The sequence below is a fragment of the Salvelinus alpinus genome, chromosome 16 (genome assembly GCF_045679555.1).
Source record: "Salvelinus alpinus chromosome 16, SLU_Salpinus.1, whole genome shotgun sequence".
NCBI lineage: Eukaryota > Metazoa > Chordata > Actinopteri > Salmoniformes > Salmonidae > Salvelinus > Salvelinus alpinus.
Genome location: NC_092101.1, coordinates 10,005,034 through 10,023,476, shown reverse-complemented (window position 1 = coordinate 10,023,476; position 18,443 = coordinate 10,005,034). Strand labels below are relative to the sequence as shown.

The window sequence follows — 18,443 nt, the reverse complement described above, 5'->3', positions numbered from 1 at the left end:
TGTCCAACCTAGCGCCAACACACATTTGTTCTCGGTCTCTCCCTTTTCTCATTTTTTTTCTTCCCTCCTTTCCCCCCCCCCCTTTGCTAAACGACTGAAACGCAAGGTAAGTGTTTAGGTTCTGTGTGTGTGTGTGTGTGTGTATGTGTGCTCTCCTCTCCACTCTCCTCTCCACTGCCTGGCCAACAGATGTCCCTTCCCTTTCTCGACATCCCAAAACAATGTATTATCCTATTTATTTAGTGAAACGTTGGAGAGTAATTGCGCCGCGTCGGCGAGTGGTTAGCGACGCTAATTTATTCATGTCACAGGTCTTTGGGTTTTGGTGCACTGTGTTGAGCGAGAGAGCGAGAGGGGCACGCAACCCGCTGCTCAAACGGTTCCGTGTGTGTGCGGGGGGGGTGATTGTGGTCGATTCAGAGGCGCTAGTACGCTCTCAATGTTGAGGAGTTTCTCTTTTACATCTTTACACTGGTCATGAACACGCAACATAATATCTCCCTCCTCGACATCCTGCTGCTGATCCCCCCCCCCCCCCCCCCCCCAGGTTCGTTGTAAAGAGAGGCTGTTTCTCAGACGGTACCCTATTCCCTACCAAGTGCACTACCTTTGGTGCACTATATAGTAGCATTTGGGGCAGAACCCTTACGGTACAGTTCTGGGGGGGCAGGAATCATGCCTATTCATTTGCTTGGACTCGGAGCTACTTGTGATCCAGGAAGCAATCTTTGTCCCAAGTTTGATTTCTCACCGTGTTAAGTTTAACAGCCATGTTGACTTGGAGCCCCAAAAAAATTGTATTCCTCTGTGTTTAACATTTCAGTCGTGGTGCTATCTAAGTGGAGGGAATGAGTGTCTCACTCGCACTAGGACAGGCCATTTCTGCAGAGGCGCGCACCACACACACACACGTGCGCACGCACTGCACCGCATGCGCACAGAATTGTTTTCAACCTTGAATCAATCTTGTTTGATTAATTTCAGATGGCGAAATCTCACTCAAAAAAGACTACTTTAGCAATGTCATCGTATTTCCAGGCACTATAGTGTAATTTCGACTAAACAGTAGTTAGCCTCGTCATAATAATGTAATTTTAATGGATACACCACAGACTGTGTAAATGGAATAGAATGAAGTGGAACACATAGAGTATCTCTGATAGTGGGCAACATGTAAAAACACGTCTTCAACCGACCATCGTAATGGCACGGTCACTTTCAATTCACTCAAATGCACGAATCGCCTAGTTATTTTGCAGCCTGGGTGCCAATCTGTTTCTGCTCTCTTGCCAACTCCTTTTGGAATTGTCATGTTTGGCTTGACAATGGAGTAGGCAAAAAGCACAAACATATCTGGGACCAGGCTAGCTCTTTTTACACAGAGACACACACACAAACCTCAACCCAATGTCCCGTCCCTGCACCCCAATGTCCCAATACATGCATCTCTTGAAGATACTTATGCCACAGTTATTAACATTCCTCCTAGCGTCAACACTGTCACTGTGTCTTTCAGCTATGGAGGGAGTCTCTCTGTCTGAGCTGGAGCTGAGGGCCAAATGGGAGCAGGCCCTGGGGCCAGAGTACGACGTTCTGGTAAGCAGTTCGTTAGGCGGAGTAAGCACTGTTGGTAGCTTTTTTTATTTGCTGACGCATGAGACTGGGTCAAGCCATAGTGTCTGCGTTGTCATGGAAGGAATTATATAGTGCCATTGTTTGTGTCCTTCCCAGGTGGTTGAACTGGACCCTGTCATCGAAGATGACGCTGAGCTACAGAAGTACTCCAAGGTTACAACCAGTTACACGCTCAAAATGAAGCCAAATGCCACACAGTTCCCCTTATTAAAAACCTCCACAGTTCTCCAAGGCCTAATAAAGTATTCTATTCTTTTCTAGCTTCTTCCCATCCACACCATGCGCCTGGGGGTCGAGTTGGACTCGTTCGACGGCCACCACTACGTCTCTTCTGTGGCCCCTGAGGGCCCCGTGGCCAAACACGGGCTCCTGAGACCAGAGGACGAACTACTGGAGGTACTGTACTGGCAGGCATTACTGCCTCCCATCAACACACACGTCTGATAACACACACTAGCACTTAGGGCAACATTTTCCTTGTCCAAGTAAATTGAGGGGGTGAGGGAGGGGAGGGAGAGGTAGAGCGGGAGGGGGGAGAGAGGGAGGCAGTAGAGGCGAGGAGAGAGACAGGCAGGCAGGCAGGAGAGGGAGGGATGGAGAGAGGGGGAGACTTTGTGCTACCCCCTACCTATTCCCTCTTCCTGCCCCCCTCCCTGGCACGGCTTGGTGCTGCTTCACCACTGTGCCCTCAGCCTGTTGCTGTTGGCAGTCCTGACATAAGCAGAGGCAACCACCATGGCACAGGAGGGGGAAATCCTGGCATCAGAGGGGAGGAGAGCCAAATCCATGGATTAAAATGCCTGGTTTTTACACGACCATAACCCTCTGTACTAGTGTAGCTCGATCTACACCTGCGTTTTTCGAGCAGGTCTGAATTGAACGCAAGTCTCCCAGTAACACCGGAGGGTTAGGCCTGGTCTCCCCTACATCGCTGGGCAAATGGCACGTACAGTAGCAGCCATCGCCGGGCTCTCCAGTCACTCCCGTGCAACCCGTTCCATTAAACAGCAATCAAGTAGACCAGCGGCTCCCTGAGTCCCCTCACTGAGAATAGTGCCATACCTCTGTGGCGGCCCCTCTGATCAGCCCACACACACACACACACACACACACACACACACACACGCAAAGGCGCGCGTATGAACGCACACACGCACAGAGGTGCACATACGAACACACACCTACAGTATACTCCCACAACTCCTTTGTGCTCCTACATCTCTTTTGGTTCACTTCATTACGAGAGAGCACCTTTGTTGAGGGGTGTTTGAAGTCACAAATTGACTCCATTCATTCCAGCCATAAACTGTCCATTAGCTGATGTCTCTTCTTCCCTTTTGAAAGCAGAGCATAAGACTGTTGTCTTTGGTGCAACAGCCTATACACGGTTGGCTGTGTATTTACTCGAAGTGTGTGTGCACGCTCTGCAGGTGAATGTAGTGCTTCTCTGTGTGTCTTGCCTATTAACGAGGTGTGTGTGTACGCCGTCTTAAGTGAATTTCATGTACAATGCACGTTTACTTAGGGAAGGTGTGTGTGTCCAGGTGAACGGGGTGCAGCTGTACGGCAAGTCGAGGCGCGAGGCAGTGGCGTTCCTGCGTGAGGTGCCCCCTCCCTTCACCCTGGTGTGCTGCAGACACCTGACAGAGGACGACTCAGACTATCAACCAGACCGCCAAGACGAGTGGCGCTCGCCCAGCCCTGCCGTCAGCTTGTCTGAGGTCAGCACGCACACATACACAGGAACACACACACTCCCAACTCGACACACACACAAATTATAGTCTATGTCCTCCTGTGTTCTTCTAATCTAGCTTGAAGCCAAGCTGTCCTCTGTGTTGATAAGTCAGGCCTACCTCCGGGACAATGACAGTGAACAACCTCAGGTAGGCTAGTTCATAACTTCTCCTCAAAATGCTGACTCATGCTGTATCGTACGACTCATAGATAATGACAGTGACCAGGATAGGTTGAAGTCACTGTTGTAGCACTACAATACCCACGATGCTCTGCACACCATATCAAGATGTTCCTGAAGCTAACATTATGGTGTAAATACGTGTGTATCCTCTCTTCCACCCACCAGGACCACGTGACCCTGCAGGAGGTGTCGGATGAGGAGCCGGAGGAGCCAGCGCCCACGTACCCCAGCCACCAGGAGGAGATGCAGCAGGGGAAGAGAGGGGAAGAGGAGGAGGAGGAGGAGGATGAAGAGGGAGAGCTGGCTCTGTGGTCCCCAGACATTCAGTTGTTGGAGCTGGAGAAGGGAGAGAGAGGCCTGGGCTTCAGCATCCTGGACTACCAGGTAGGGAGTTGCTGCTGTACCTCCTCCGCCCCTCGCACCCCTCTTCTCTCTACATCTCTCCAACTGTACCTCCCTTTCTTTCCAGGTTCTTTCTCCCCTTTCCCTCTCCTCCCTCCCCTAGCTCCTGTCTTCTTCTCTCTCCTCCTGTCAGCTCTCCCTCTCTTCCTATAATTTGGGAAGGAATGTGAACTGTAGAAGGGAGAACGTGAGAGCCTGATCTCCATACCAACATGGGTGACCCCTGCAAAGGGCTCTGCAGACAAATTGATCAATTAATTAATGACAAGGCTTAGGGTGATCAAGGGCGGATGAGTACCGGTGGAAGGTGGGGGTGGTGAGGGTGCGAGCTCCAAGGGACTGTTTGAGGTCCCATCTGTGACCGGAGTGGGAAAAAGCAGAGTAAAGCCTAGGTTGTTTTCATTAGAGCACACGGCAGCAAAGCGTTGTGCAACGGAAATCGAAAAACAAGCGTTTTATTATTGGACCACGCCTTGGTATTCTCTCGCCGTTTGTTTTTCTTCTTCCCTTCGGTGCCTAATGAATACGACCCAGACCAAAGCCCAGTGGTGGTTAAATTAGTCAATTGTCATACTTGAGTAAAAGTTAAAGATACCTTAATAGAAAATAACTCAAGTAAAAGTGAGTCACACTGTAAAATACTACTTGAGTAAAAGTCTCTTTTCGCCTGTCGTCCGATCACAGAAGGGAAGGGAAACGTGCATGGCAGTGTCACTAGTCATCAGGTTAGGGACAACAAAATGAAATGGTCTGTTGTTGGGCTTGGCAAGGTTCCGCGGTGTTACCTGGAGCCGGGCCAATCCCAGACATCACACCCGTCAGAGCCAGGCACCCAGCTCCGTCGGGTTTCACTGTGACTGGAGAGTATATGAACTATAACAAGGCTCTAACCACAGGCAGTATGCACAGTAGAACTGTAAATGCACTATGATCACTACATTAGACCTTTGGGCGCTGTTCATTCAAAACCTGATAACCAAGTATCCTTGATAAGTTATCTTTTCTTTATAACAGAACGTAATTAAAACGTACTGTTAATATAAATAAAATAACAATGTGCCTCCGGTGTGAAACAAAGAACTTGCCAATAAGCTCACTCAAAGGCAAGGGAAGAAACCCCAGAATCTGTATATCGAAGCATTGTCACTTTAACTCTACCTACATGTACATATTACCTTAGTTACCTCGACTAACCAGTGCCGCCGCACATTGACTCTGTACCGGTACTCCCTGTATATAGCCTCGCTACTGTTATTTTACTGCTGCTTTTTTCCCCCCTTATCTATTTTCTACTTCACACTTTTTCTTAACTGCATTGTTGGTTAAGCATTTCACTGTAAGGTCTACCTACACCTGTTGTATTCGGCGTTTATGAATTTTTTATATTTTTTTATATATATATTTTTTTTTCTCCCCAATTTTCGTGGTATCCAATCGCTAGTAATTACAATCTTGTCTCATCGCTACAACTCCCGTACGGGCTCGGGAGAGACGAAGGTCGAAAGCCGTGCGTCCTCCGAAGCACAACCCAACCAAGCCGCACTGCTTCTTAACACAGCGCGCCTCCAACCCGGAAGCCAGCCGCACCAATGTGCCGGAGGAAACACCGTGTACCTGGCCCCCTTGGTTAGCGCGCACTGTGCCCGGGCCGCCACAGGAGTCGCTGGAGCGCGATGAGACAAGGATATCCCTACCGGCCAAACCCTCCCTAACCCGGGCAACGCTAGGCCAATTGTGCGTCGCCCCACGGACCCCCCGGTCGCTGCGACAGAGCCTGGGCGCGAACCCAGAGACTCTGGTGGCGCAGCTAGCACTGCAATGCAGTGCCCTAGACCACTGCGCCACCCGGGAGGCCCCCGAGTGTGAAAAATTAAAAATGTATTTGATGTACAGCGGTTGATTGAATAAGGTCCTTAATTACACTGAACAAAAATATAAATGCAAAATGTAAAGTGTTGGTTTCATGAGCTGAAACAAAAGATCCCGGACATTTTCCATATGCGCCCCCCAAAAAATGTACACAAATTTGTTTACTTCCCTGTTATTGAGCATTTCTCCTTTGCCAAGATAATCCGTCCACCTGACAGGTGTGGCATATCAAGAAGCTGATTTAACAGCATAATCATTACACAGATGCATCTTGTGCTGAGGGCAATAAAAGGCCACTCTAAAATGTGTAGCTTTGTCACACAACAGAAGGCCAAAGATGTCTAAGTTTTGAGGAAGTGTGCCATTGGCATGCACACTGCAGGAATGTCGACCAGAGCTTTTGCCTGATAATTTAATGTTCATTTCTCTACCATTAGCCACCTCCAGCGTCGTTTTAGAGAATTTGTCAGTACGTCCAACCGGGCCTCAACCGTAGACTGCGTGTATGGCGTTCATGTGGGCGAGCAGTTTGCTGATGTAAGTGTTGTGAACAGAGTGGCCCGTGGTTTTGTTACGGGCAGGCATAAGCTGCGGACAACGAACACCATTGCATTTTATCGATGGCAATTTGAACGCACATAGATACTGTGACGAGATCATGAGGCCCGTTGTCATGACATTCATCCACCGCCATCACCTCATGTTTCAGCATGATCTGTACACAATTCCTGGATGGTGAAAATGTCCCAGTTATTCCAGGGCCTGCATACTCACCAGACATGTCACCCATTGAGCATGTTTGGGATGCTCTGGATCGACGTTCACAACACCATTTCCCGCCAATATCCAGTGATTTTGCAAAGCCATTGAAGAGTGGGACAACATTCCACAGGCCACAATCAACAGCCTGATCAACTCTATGAGAAGGAGATGTGTCGCTATGTATGAGGCAAATGGTGGTCACACCAGATACTGACTGGTTTTCTGATCCACGCACCTACCTTTTTTTTTTAAGGTGTCTGTGGCCAACAGATGCATATCTGTATTCCCAGTCATGTGAAATCCATAGATTAGGCCCTAATGAATTTATTTAAATTGACTGATTTCCTTAAATGAACTGTAACTCAGTAAAATCTTTGAAATTGTAGCCTGTTGGCGTTTATATTTTGTTCTGTATACTTCCCACCAGGGTTGTATTCGAGGTTTACAACAATTCAATTCAAGCAGAAAGGATGTGCTTTGAATAATCATCTCTCTCCTAATATTTACCTAGAGGCCAGTAAATGACTGAAATGTAATGACGCAGCTCCCGAGTCTGAAATCAGCCAAGTTGAACACTAAAGATCACACTTTAATGACACCACATTCTTCTTCTCTATCGTGGGATCTAGCTAGTACAAGGGATAGTTTGTGAACGCTGATAGAATGACATTGCTGATTTAATAGCGGTAAGATGAGCAGCAACCATTCAATACGGTCATTATGGATGAAAGAAATCACAAAGAACAGAGTCGAACGGAGTCGCTCACAAATGAACTGAAGAAGAATCCATTGGACACATAAACTACATGACCAAAACTATGTGGACACCTGCTCTTCTAACATCTCATTCCAACATCATGGGCATTAATATGGAGTTGGTCCCCCCTTAGCTGCGAAAGCAGCCTTCACTCTTCTGGGAAGGCTTTTCACAAGATGTTGGAACATTGCTGCGGGGACTTCCATTCAGCCACAAGAGCATTAGTGAGGTCGGGCACTGATGTTGTGCGAATAGGCCTGGCTCGCAGTCGGCGTTCCAATTCAGCCCAAAGATGTTCGATGGGGTCGAGGTCAGGGCTCTGAAGGCCAGTCAAGTTCTTTCACACCGATCTCGACAAACCATTTCTGTATTGACCTCGCTTTGTGCATGGGGCTATTGTCATGCTGACACAGGGAAGGCCCTTCCCAAAACTGTTGCCACAAAGTTGGAAGCACAGAATCGTCTAGAATGTCATTGTATGCTGTCGCTTTAACATTTCCCTTCACTGCAATAGTCCCAGACCATTATTCCTCCTGCACAAAACTTTACAGTTGGCACTATGCATTGGGGCAGGTATGCCCAAACCTAGATTTATCCGTTGTACTGCCAGATGGCAAAGCATGTTCTATCACGCCAGAGAAAGTGTTTCCACTGCTCCAGAGTCCAATGGCGGCGAGCTTTACACCACTCCAACCGACGCTTGGCATTGAGCATGATGATCTTAGGCTTGTGTGCGGCTGCTCGGCCAATAAAACCCAGTTCATGAAGCTCCCGACGAACAGTTCTTGTGCTGACGTTACTTACAGAGGCAGTTTGGAACTCGGTAGTGAGTGTTGCAACCGAGGACAGAATATTTTTACGCAATGCATGCTTCAGCACTTGGCGGTCCCGTTCTTGTGTGGCCTACCACTTCGCGGCTGAGCCGTTGTTGCTCTTAGATGTTTCCAATTCACAATGACCACTTACAGTTGACTGGGGCAGCTCTAGCAGGGCAGAAATTTGACGAACTAACTTTTTGGCAGGGTGGCATCCTACAGTGCATTCGGGAAGTATTCAGACTCCTTGACTTTTTCCACATTTTGTTACATTACAGCCTTATCCAAAAATGTATTAAATGTTTTTTTCCCCCCTGTCAATCTACACTATCCCATGATGACAAAGCACAAACAGGTTTTTAGAAATGTTTGCAATAAACTGAAGTATCACATTTACATAAGTATTCTGACCCTTTACTCAGTAATTTGTTGAAGCACCTTTGGTAGCAATTACAGCTTTGAGTCTTCTTGGGTATGATGCTACAGGCTAGGCACACCTGTATTTGGGGAGTTTCTCCCATTCTTCTCTGCAGATCCTCTCAAGCTCTGTCAGGTTGGATGGGGAGCATCACTGCACAGCTATTTTCAGGTCTCTCCAGATATGTTCGGTCAGGTTCAAATCCGGACTCCGACTGGGCCGCTCAAGCCACTCCTGCATTGTCTTGGCTGTGTGCTTAGGGTCGTTGTCCTGTTGGAAGGTGAACCTTTGCCCCAGTCGGAGGTCCTAAGCGCTCTGGAGCAGGATTTCATCAAGGATCTCTCTGTACTTTGCTCCATTCATCTTTCCTTCGATCCTGACTAGTCTCCCAGTCCCTGCTGCTGAAAAACATCCCCACAGCATGATGCTGTCACCGCCATGCTTCACCGTAGGGATGGTGCCGGGTTTCCTCCAGGCGTGACACTTGGCATTCTGGAATGTTCTCCATCTCCACAGAGCAACTCTCACCTACCTGACCAAGGCCCTTCTCCCCCGAATGCTCAGTTTGGCAGGGCGACCAGCTTTAGGAAGAATCTGGGTGGTACCAAACTTCTTCCATTCAAGAATGATTGAAGGCCACACCTTCAACACTGCGGAAATGTTTTTGTAGCCTTTCCTAGATCTGTGCCCCGACACAGTCCTGTCTCGGAGCTCTACTGAGAATTCCTTCCACCTCACGGCTTGGTTTTTGCTCTGACATGCACTGTCAACTGTGGGACCTTATATAGACAGGTGTTTGCCTTTCCAAATCATGGCCAATCTATTGAATTTACCACAGGTGGACTCCAATCAAGTTGTTGAAACATCTCAAGGATGATCAATGGAAACAGGATGAACCTGAGCTCAATTTCGAGGGTTTGAATATTTATGTAAATAAGGTATTTCTGTCTTTGTTTTTGCTAACATTTCTAAAAACCTGTTTTTGCCTTGCGATTATGGGGTGTTGTGTGTAGATTGATGAAGAGACTTTGATTTACTCAGTTTTAGAATAAGGCTGTAACGTAACAATGTGGAAAAAGTCAAGGGGTCTGAATATTTATTTTGAGCCAAGGCCACAAATAAGTCACTCAGCGTTATGCTGACAAATATAGCTTTATGCTGCAAAATAGCCTACTAAATAAGCCAAGTCTAAACAAATATATTAAATTGTCTAAATAAAGTTCTATGTTTCAAAAATAAATGAAGTATTTCAGGTCTTGAAAATATGGCCAACCTTTTTCCCTTCCCTATCCTCGCTGGACTCTCTTTCATTCAGTTTTCTGCAACGGAGGACCCACTTTATGTAGAGAGGCTATCACTCTTTCACATTGTGGTAAATATAGCCAGTTTGTTATTTATCATTATTTCTTTGTTTTAGAGGGAGAGAAACCAAAAGGCCACCATGCCTATTCTCGAAAATCGTCAGTCCACATGTCAAGTGTCGTTGCGCCATTGTATTTACCCAAATTCTCTCTCTCAACTCCGCCAGCAATTATTTTATACAAGCTCCCCCTTGTGGTAGTGAGGTGCAATGACAGAATGCCACCTTCTTCCACAAACGGTCGCGGCATAAGCTCAAAACTTTTAATTGTGGAACCACTGTTCTTTCTGAAGGTGCTGTACATTCAAAAATATAACATTTAAAATGTAATGACGTTGAACTCAAAAGACATGTCTGGATCAAGTGCCATTCTGTAACTTTGGCTAATACGCCTTATTTTTTTCCCCGCGGTATCGTTTTGGTATCGAGTATCGTGATGGTATCTAGTATTGTGATACTCAACCTGGTATCGAAGTAAAAATTCTGGTATCGTGACAACACTACATCTTTCTATAACAGACATACCTCTTCCCTTCTTCGCTTTGTCAATATGACTTGACCATGATAACTGACCCATCCAGTGTTAGTCCTAGGAGTTCAGCTTTTTCAACTTGTTCAATGGTCACACTCTTTATACACAACTCCAGTTGAGGTTTAGGCCTAAGAGAATGCTTTGAACCAAATACAATGCTTTTGGTTTTAGATGTATTTAAGACCAGTTTATTGTTAACTACCCATTCTGACACTGACTGTAACTCATTGCTAAGAGTCTCTGTGAGCTCACTGGCTGTAGGTGCTGATGTGTAGTGTGTGCAATCATCAGCATATGTAGTCATTTTAGCTTCTTGTCAAGTGGCAAATCATTTGTAAAAAAAATAAAATAAAATAAAATAAAATAATGAAGAGTAACAGCCCAAGGCAACTGCCCTGAGGGATACCACACTGTACATATCTGATGTTAGAGAAACTGCCGATTTTAAAAATACTCTTGAGTAATTTTGGGTAAGTAACTCTCCAGCCACGTGATGTAAAGCCATAAGTGAGTTTTTTTTAAATCAAATTATGATCAATAACACCAAAGGCTGCACTGAAATCTAATAATACAGCTATCATCTTATTATCCGTTTATTTTAGCCAATTATCAGTCGGTGCATTACAAGTTGAGTGCCCTTCCCTATATTCATGCTGTAAGTCAGTGTGCACACGGAGGAGAGAGAGAGGTGCATTCTGAAGGCGTCTGCATACATACAGTGCCTAAAAGTATTCACACCCCTTGACTCTTTCCACATTTTGTTATGTCACAGCCTGAATTTGAAATTGATTAAATTAAGATTTTGTTTATGGCCTTCACACAATACCCCATAATGTCAAAGGTGCTTTTACAAATTATTGCCTCAAAGGTGTGAATACTTATGCAAATTCCACATTTCTGTATTTAATTTTCAATACATTTGCAAAATTGTTTAACATGTTTTCACTTTGTCATTATGGTGTATTGTGTGTAGATGGGTGAGCCGTTTTGTTTTAAGACATTTTGAATTAATTCAGTAACACAACAAAATATGGAATAATTCAAGGGGTGTGAATACTTTCGGAAGGTACTGTATGTGTGCCACATCATTTCTCTCTGTCTCTCTGTGTGTGTGGTGTGCATCTTGCTAGCTGTCACTCAAATGGTGAGGGACTGAAGCTCATTGGTTCAACTTGAGTTGCTAGGGGGGAAATGGTGCAGCACAGCTTCCAGAAAAACTGTTGCTTTCAAACTAGGGATTTCGTGGCTAATTGAGGTAAGACTAATTCTGATCATAGATTATACATGCACGAACTACACATTGACATATCCAGCCCAAAGCGGGAGGTTTAAAAAAATACGTAGTCGTTTTCAAAGTTCCAGATCATGACTTGAATCTGCACAAATGACAAGTTAATTAGTGTGTAACCGAACGTGGCAGGTGTAACAGAAACGCCTGAAACTAGATACTCTACGTACTCGACGAGACGATAAAACACTGTTCAACCAATCCGGTATATGTGTCGCCTTTTGTTAACGTCCAAAAGCGTAAGTCGCGTCACAGGCTCTGCGTCACAGGCTCTCTTTCCATTTCCCCTGAAAAGCATCCGGTTGTTGGGGGCATGGCAGAGCCTAATAAGTGGGTGATGGTGATTTGAGAACCGAAGTGGGGGGACAAGAAACAGGCTATATTGGACAGATCCATCTTATATGGCTCAATCAGGAGCAGATTTTAATTTAGAGTTGAGCATGTGTTAACGTAACAAATGTCAGTGCATCAAATCGATTCGTTCTCTAATCAAGCCGAATCGCCTCAAACTAAAGCGTGTCGTTCCTGTATCGTACCAGAGCCCATGTATCTAGATGCATATCGAATCGTCTTGAAAGGGCACATCCCTAATGGCTACCTCTTAGGCACGGTTCAAAATCTTTGCTGATGGAGCAAGAGATTTGCGATGCGGCATGTTGGGCTACCACTCGTACATTTTTGAGGTTTTACCGATTTGGATGTCACTGAACTTTCATCGGCGCATACTGTCCTCTGTGTCGGAGCCTCCGAGGGATTATACTGTTGGGACTACCCTGGCTTCGGAGAGCATGTCTGTGATATGGGAGTTGGCCACATCCCGTTGTGAGAAATGGAATGACAATTTGAAATAGAAATGATGGTTACTTCCGTAACCCCGGTTCTTTGATAATGGAGTGAGATGTCTCACCGCTGCAAGAGCGCAAGGAAGAGACGTGCTTGATAATGACCAGAGGGCGGGCGAGTGGCGCCTTATAACGAGGGAGGGGTCCCCTCATTTGCCACTCGACCTGTCTGTCTTAGCCAGACGTTGTGTGATTGGGCCTTCCCAGTAGTGATCTGCCTATCAGCGAATCCCAATGTGAGACATCTTACTCTATTATCAGAGAACCGGGGTTACGGAAGTAACCCTAAGCTATAAGGCCCCTTGTGTTTCAGAGTAACCGTATCCTGGGGCCTTAAATCCTTAAATATAGGCATAGCTTCACCTCCAGGACCTCATTCACTTCCCTCCCTATCCTTCTCTCCCTCTCCTCCATCCCTATATCGGCCAGCTGAGCCCTCACTGTCGATACCACTCTGCCTGCCTGTCTGTCTGAAAGTGGCGGTGTTTGTGTATATGTGTGCTAGTGCTGAGCGATTTAACCGACATTTTAAGTTTTTTAAACTATTGTCCGACATCGGTTCAATTACTTGAATTCCATTTTGTTTTTGTTTTTCTGTGAGCTTAATGCCCAAATCGCAAAGTATCTCTAGAGGTAAATCAGATCCAGCGTGAACTGTGTGACGTTGTAGTTTCCAACAGATCAATATTTGACATAGTTTAGCGCATACAACAGGGTAATGAACTACAATGACCATAATCCATTGCACATCTGCTTGTCCGGTCTGTGTTCTCTTTAACGACTGCTTCGGAAGGGAGAAGAATACGAGATTGGGAGGTGATGTAGAGCGCAGGTATCTCTACCTGAAAATACATGATCTAAGTGATTTGATAGTTGGTATTCAGCAGTCATAAATGTATGCCTTATTTACTTTGAAGACCTACAAAATAGGAATTTTGTCAGACAGCAGCTCTATAGAGAGGAGATGATGACTTGGAATGAAATAATAAAGTCAACAAATAAGGCATACAGTGATGGTTAATAAGTGATAAGCAGTAATGGGCGGTCACTTACCATCATGGGACTTGTATTAATTGTTTTGTTCTGCGTTACAGCGTTCAACTCACATAATGCATAGCGCATTTAATGGTTACATTTGTTTTATCGAAAAACTGATTTATTTTTTAAATAATCGAACCGAAATCGAACCAACCTCAAAAAGCACTAATCGCTCAGCGCTACCGTGCGCGCGTGCGGGAAAGTGGACCGCTAATGTATAGGTGAGGGAATAGAAAGGAAAGTGGTCATTTGGTTTAAGAACAGGCCCAAAGTGGTGGTTCACATGATTCTAAGATAAGCTAATAGAAGTTAACACATCACTGCATATACTTATTAAGGATGAAGTGTTTTTAGTTCCCACCGTAACGAATAGGAATGAGAGGGACCTTTGGCCATAGAAAATAACAAGAACATAAGTGTTATCATACCACTACTACTACATAGTTGAAGTGTCTGTCTTGCCTTATCGCTCTCTGTCTGTCTCTCACTCTCTTCTAATCCGTCTCTTGCTACAAGCCGAGGCAGTCTGCCCTGGGCGAGAGAGTGGATAGATTGTTTTGGGGGGGGGGGCACACCTACGTGTCTCCGGTGGAGGCTTTGGGCTGATGAGACTGAATGGGATCCAGTGCACTATTCAGTCTGCAGCACTACTGCCTGTAGACATACTCTGGGCTCTAGTCTGCTGTACTGCATGCCCTGGCTGGCTGGCTGCTAAACGAATGCTGGGGTCAACAGTCCACATGCACTATCCCAAGAAATATACAGCACGATACATTCAAAACACCCATAGGACAATCGTACAGTTACTAGAAGTGCATGTATGCATGTAAAAAATAATAATTCGTAGTACTACTGGTTTACATTTATAAACGGCCTGCGTTTAATCTATCAATGTTACTGATTGGCTGGAGAGTACACACACCTGGATCTTCAGGTAGAGTAGGGAAAAGGATGGAAACCAGCAGGACCGTGGTCCTTCCAGAATCGGAGCTGTGTACTCCCGTTGTTAACCTTGTTTAGACAGTGTCTGTTCCTTCTCTCCTCTTTTCATTTTTCAAGAAATGCATCCCGGAGTTCAGACCTGAGGGCTGTGCTACAAAGCCGGATCAGAGTTAGCCAGCTAACTTGCCAAAATATTCTCATGTCCTTTAAAAAAAAAAAATATACAAAATATGTAGGCTTGAAGTTGGCATGGTCTAATTGAATCAACAAACAAAACAAAAAATAAATAATTTTTAGCTTATTTAATTTACCCCAAAAAACAATAGTTAATTCATTTTTGCGTATCAAAATTAGCTAGCTAACTAATTGATCATGCTTTGTATTATACCCCTCTGGTTTCCCAGAACTAAAGCAGACCACCTCCGAGGTCACTGTGGAGTGGTGGCTAGTTATGCTATACATCACTTCAATATTTACATGTATGAAACGGACTACATCATAGTCCGACATTGTATCATATGGCGTTACAACATGGCCAGCGACAGCAGCCGCACGCTCTCTCGAGGTCATTAACTAGAAACATCCCGCCGGGAGGAGCTGCACGACCCGAATCAGACTGTCACACTAGTATTCATGTAACTTCGACAGCAAGCGGCTTTTTATATGTGAGACGTGTGACGGCCATCATTATGAGCGATGGGTGAGGGGCTAATGATTGGGTGGGGGTGGCTGTCGGTATCTCCTGTGTGTCTCCCATCTCCGGCACCCCTTAATGGAGATGGATGGCGACTTTTGTGGTTTTCAAACGGTCTTTTGGCGGGGTGCACCCTGGCTTAGTTTCACTTCAGTGGGATCAGGTTTAACCCAGCTGTTCGTACACTCCAGCCATTTAAAAGTCATTCTTCTTTTATTCTCCCCGGAGAGAATTTGAAGAAAGCTGGCGTAATCCATGAATTCGTAGGATTTCTTTCTCTGTAAAGGATCTTGATTGAGGACCCTATGTGTGTCTTGGGAGGGGGTGAAAGTGAGTGTGTGTGTTCAGTGTCACTAGGTCCAACAGGATTTAAAAGGCAGCTTAGTGTTTTGATAATCTTTCTCACACACACACACACACACACACACACACACACACACACACACACACACACACACACACACACACACACACACACACACACACACACACACTACTGTATTTGAGCCGAAACAACTGCTTGTCCTCATTGGCCTGTTCACCTCTAGTATACAATGGAGTCATGGCAAAAGTTAACTTTGTAAACCGTTTCCAAAAAAGTGAAACAAGACGGGGAGGTTTCCTCTCCTTGTAGGCTGTGACGACAGCCAAATGTCTCAGAATGGCACCCTGTTCCCTATATAGTGCACTACTTTTCGCCTGAGCCCTATGGCCCCTAGTCAAAAGTAGTGAGCTACATAGGGAGTAGGGTGCCACAGACAAAATAAATGTACCTCAGACCTCATAAACCAATGGTTTGTTCAGTTTACTTGTCTCTATATAAATCACAGTGTGTGAGACAGTGCATTAGGTTACGTTCCCGATGTGGGGACAAATATACATTACCTACATGGCCAAAATAATTCACTGTGAGAAATAAGAAGCGGAGAACTCCGTCTGAAATGGAATCCATTTATAATTTTCGCCGGGCACTAGAAAAATAGCCTCACCTGCACATCAATAGAGCGTTTAGTTTCGCCAGGCAACGATTTAGCCGAGAAGCATAAATCATTCTCTGGAATGTATTATTTATTTGTTATTACTTATTTATTCAGTTGTCTGTAGCTACGGTAGAATCCGATCAAAGAAATGTTATTTAAGTGAGAGGCCCGCTGGTAAATAGCTGAGTAAGTTGAATTGGATCACGGTGGACTTTAAAGCACGTTGCTGACCGGAGAGCTACGTCACACACGGCAACGATAAACAGCAGTCTGCACGGTGTTAGTCATGCTCAAGGTCCGAAGCACAGATCTAGGATCAGATAAGCCAGCCCCAAAGCCTAACCTTAACCTAGGAGGATTAGATCTGATCCTGGACCAGTTAGGGGCACCTGCTCTTATTTAGTGTGTCTGTATGACACAGGTTCCCAGCATACACGTAGCGGGGATGTTAAAGGACGAGGTGCGTGCGTGTGTGTGCAATTGCACTGTGTGTAAGAGTTAATTTACAGTCTTTGTCAGACCTGCATTGACCATGCTGCAGGAGCCCTGCCATACGTACATCGACCCTTATATCTGCGTCTGGGCCAGTGCGTTGTACTGGAACACTCAGCACTATGATCTACTGCGTATGTAGACATCCCATAAATACTTGAATACAGTAGGTCAACTACCACCGGTCACTATAGACCCCTACATATCATGTCCAAATATGCATGTCAAACTGTGTTCATTGACACAAACCGACTCACTTAAAAAAAAAAAAAAAACATTTTTATGTTGATCTTCTTCCCCCACCCCCCCCCTGGTAAAATAATAAGGGATAAATAAAGGAGGACTTTGGTGAAGCAAAAGGTTTCATCTCAAACAACATTCTCACTTGACTTTATTCTCCTCTTACTACCTCTGACTTTGCTGATAACTTTTTTTATTGCGGAAAAATGGACTTACTATCACTGTGATATGTGGTTGTCCCACCTAGCTATCTTAAGATGAATGCACTTGACTGTAAGTCGCTCTGAATAAGAGCGTCTGCTAAAGGACTCAAATGTAAACGCCCTTGCCAAGCACTGCAGTGAAAGGGTTAACTGGAATCGTAGCTAGCCGTTCCGCTAATCTTGTCTCAGTCACCGCTAGTGGCTTAGTCATCCACCACATACCAACCTGAGATTGTCAGCCCGTTTCAAACTCTTCGTTCTCCTCCAGAGACCAACCACGGAGGGAACAAAAACAAACCCAGAGACAGTCCGGCTGAGATGGATGAGCAAGAGAGAGATCGAGAGTCAAAGAGATGGATGGAGAGAGCTGGATAAAGAGAGGGGGGTGGAGGAAGGCAGATGGATGTAGAGAGAGAGAGAGAGAGAGGGGGGAGATGGAGGAAGGCAGATGGATGGAGATGGATGGAGAGAGAGATAGGGGGGATGGAGGAAGGCAGATGGAGAGAGGGGGGATGGAGGAAGGCAGATGGAGGGGGGGGGGGCGATGGAGGAAGGCGGATGGAGGAAGGCAGATGGAGGGGGGGGGGGGCGATGGAGGAAGGCGGATGGAGGAAGGCAGATGGAGGGGGGGGGCGATGGAGGAAGGCGGATGGAGAGAGGGGGGATGGAGGAAGGCGGATGGAGAGAGGGGGGATGGAGGAAGACAGATGGATGGAAAGAGAGGGGGGGAGGAAGGCAGATGGATGGAGAGAGAGGGGGGGAGGAAGGCAGATGGATGGAGAGAGGGGAGTGGTGGTGGAGGAAGGCAGATGGATGGAGAGAGAGATAGGGGGAAGGCAGATGGATGGAGAGAGAGGGGGGATGAAGGCAAATGGAGAGAGGGGGGATGGAGGAAGGCAGATGGAGGGGGGGGGCGATGGAGGAAGGCAGATGGAGGGGGGGGGCGATGGAATGGAGGAAGGCGGATGGAGAGAGGGGGGATGGAGGAAGACAGATGGATGGAAAGAGAGGGGGGGAGGAAGGCAGATGGATGGAGAGAGAGGGGGGGGAGGAAGGCAGATGGATGGAGAGAGGGGAGTGGTGGTGGAGGAAGGCAGATGGATGGAGAGAGAGATAGGGGCAAGGCAGATGGATGGAGAGAGAGGGGGGATGGAGGAAGGCAGATGGAGAGAGGGGGGATGGAGGAAGGCAGATGGAGAGAGGGGGGATGGAGGAAGGCAGATGGAAAGAGGGGGGATGGAAGAAGCAGATGG

The 18,443-nt window shown here is 46.2% G+C and overlaps 1 protein-coding gene across 7 annotated transcripts in view; it reads left to right on the top strand.

Moving 5' to 3' along the window:
• The window catches only part of LOC139540762 (inaD-like protein), a 176,411-nt gene that overhangs the window by 32,203 nt on the left and 125,765 nt on the right, over positions 1-18,443 (top strand). For all 7 annotated transcript variants that reach the window (XM_071344704.1, XM_071344701.1, XM_071344702.1 and 4 more), the window contains 6 exons: positions 1,517-1,596; positions 1,732-1,788; positions 1,897-2,031; positions 3,180-3,356; positions 3,450-3,521; positions 3,722-3,940. In XM_071344704.1, coding sequence (XP_071200805.1) covers positions 1,517-1,596; positions 1,732-1,788; positions 1,897-2,031; positions 3,180-3,356; positions 3,450-3,521; positions 3,722-3,940 — 740 coding nt within the window. The remainder of the gene's footprint in view (positions 1-1,516; positions 1,597-1,731; positions 1,789-1,896; positions 2,032-3,179; positions 3,357-3,449; positions 3,522-3,721; positions 3,941-18,443) is intronic.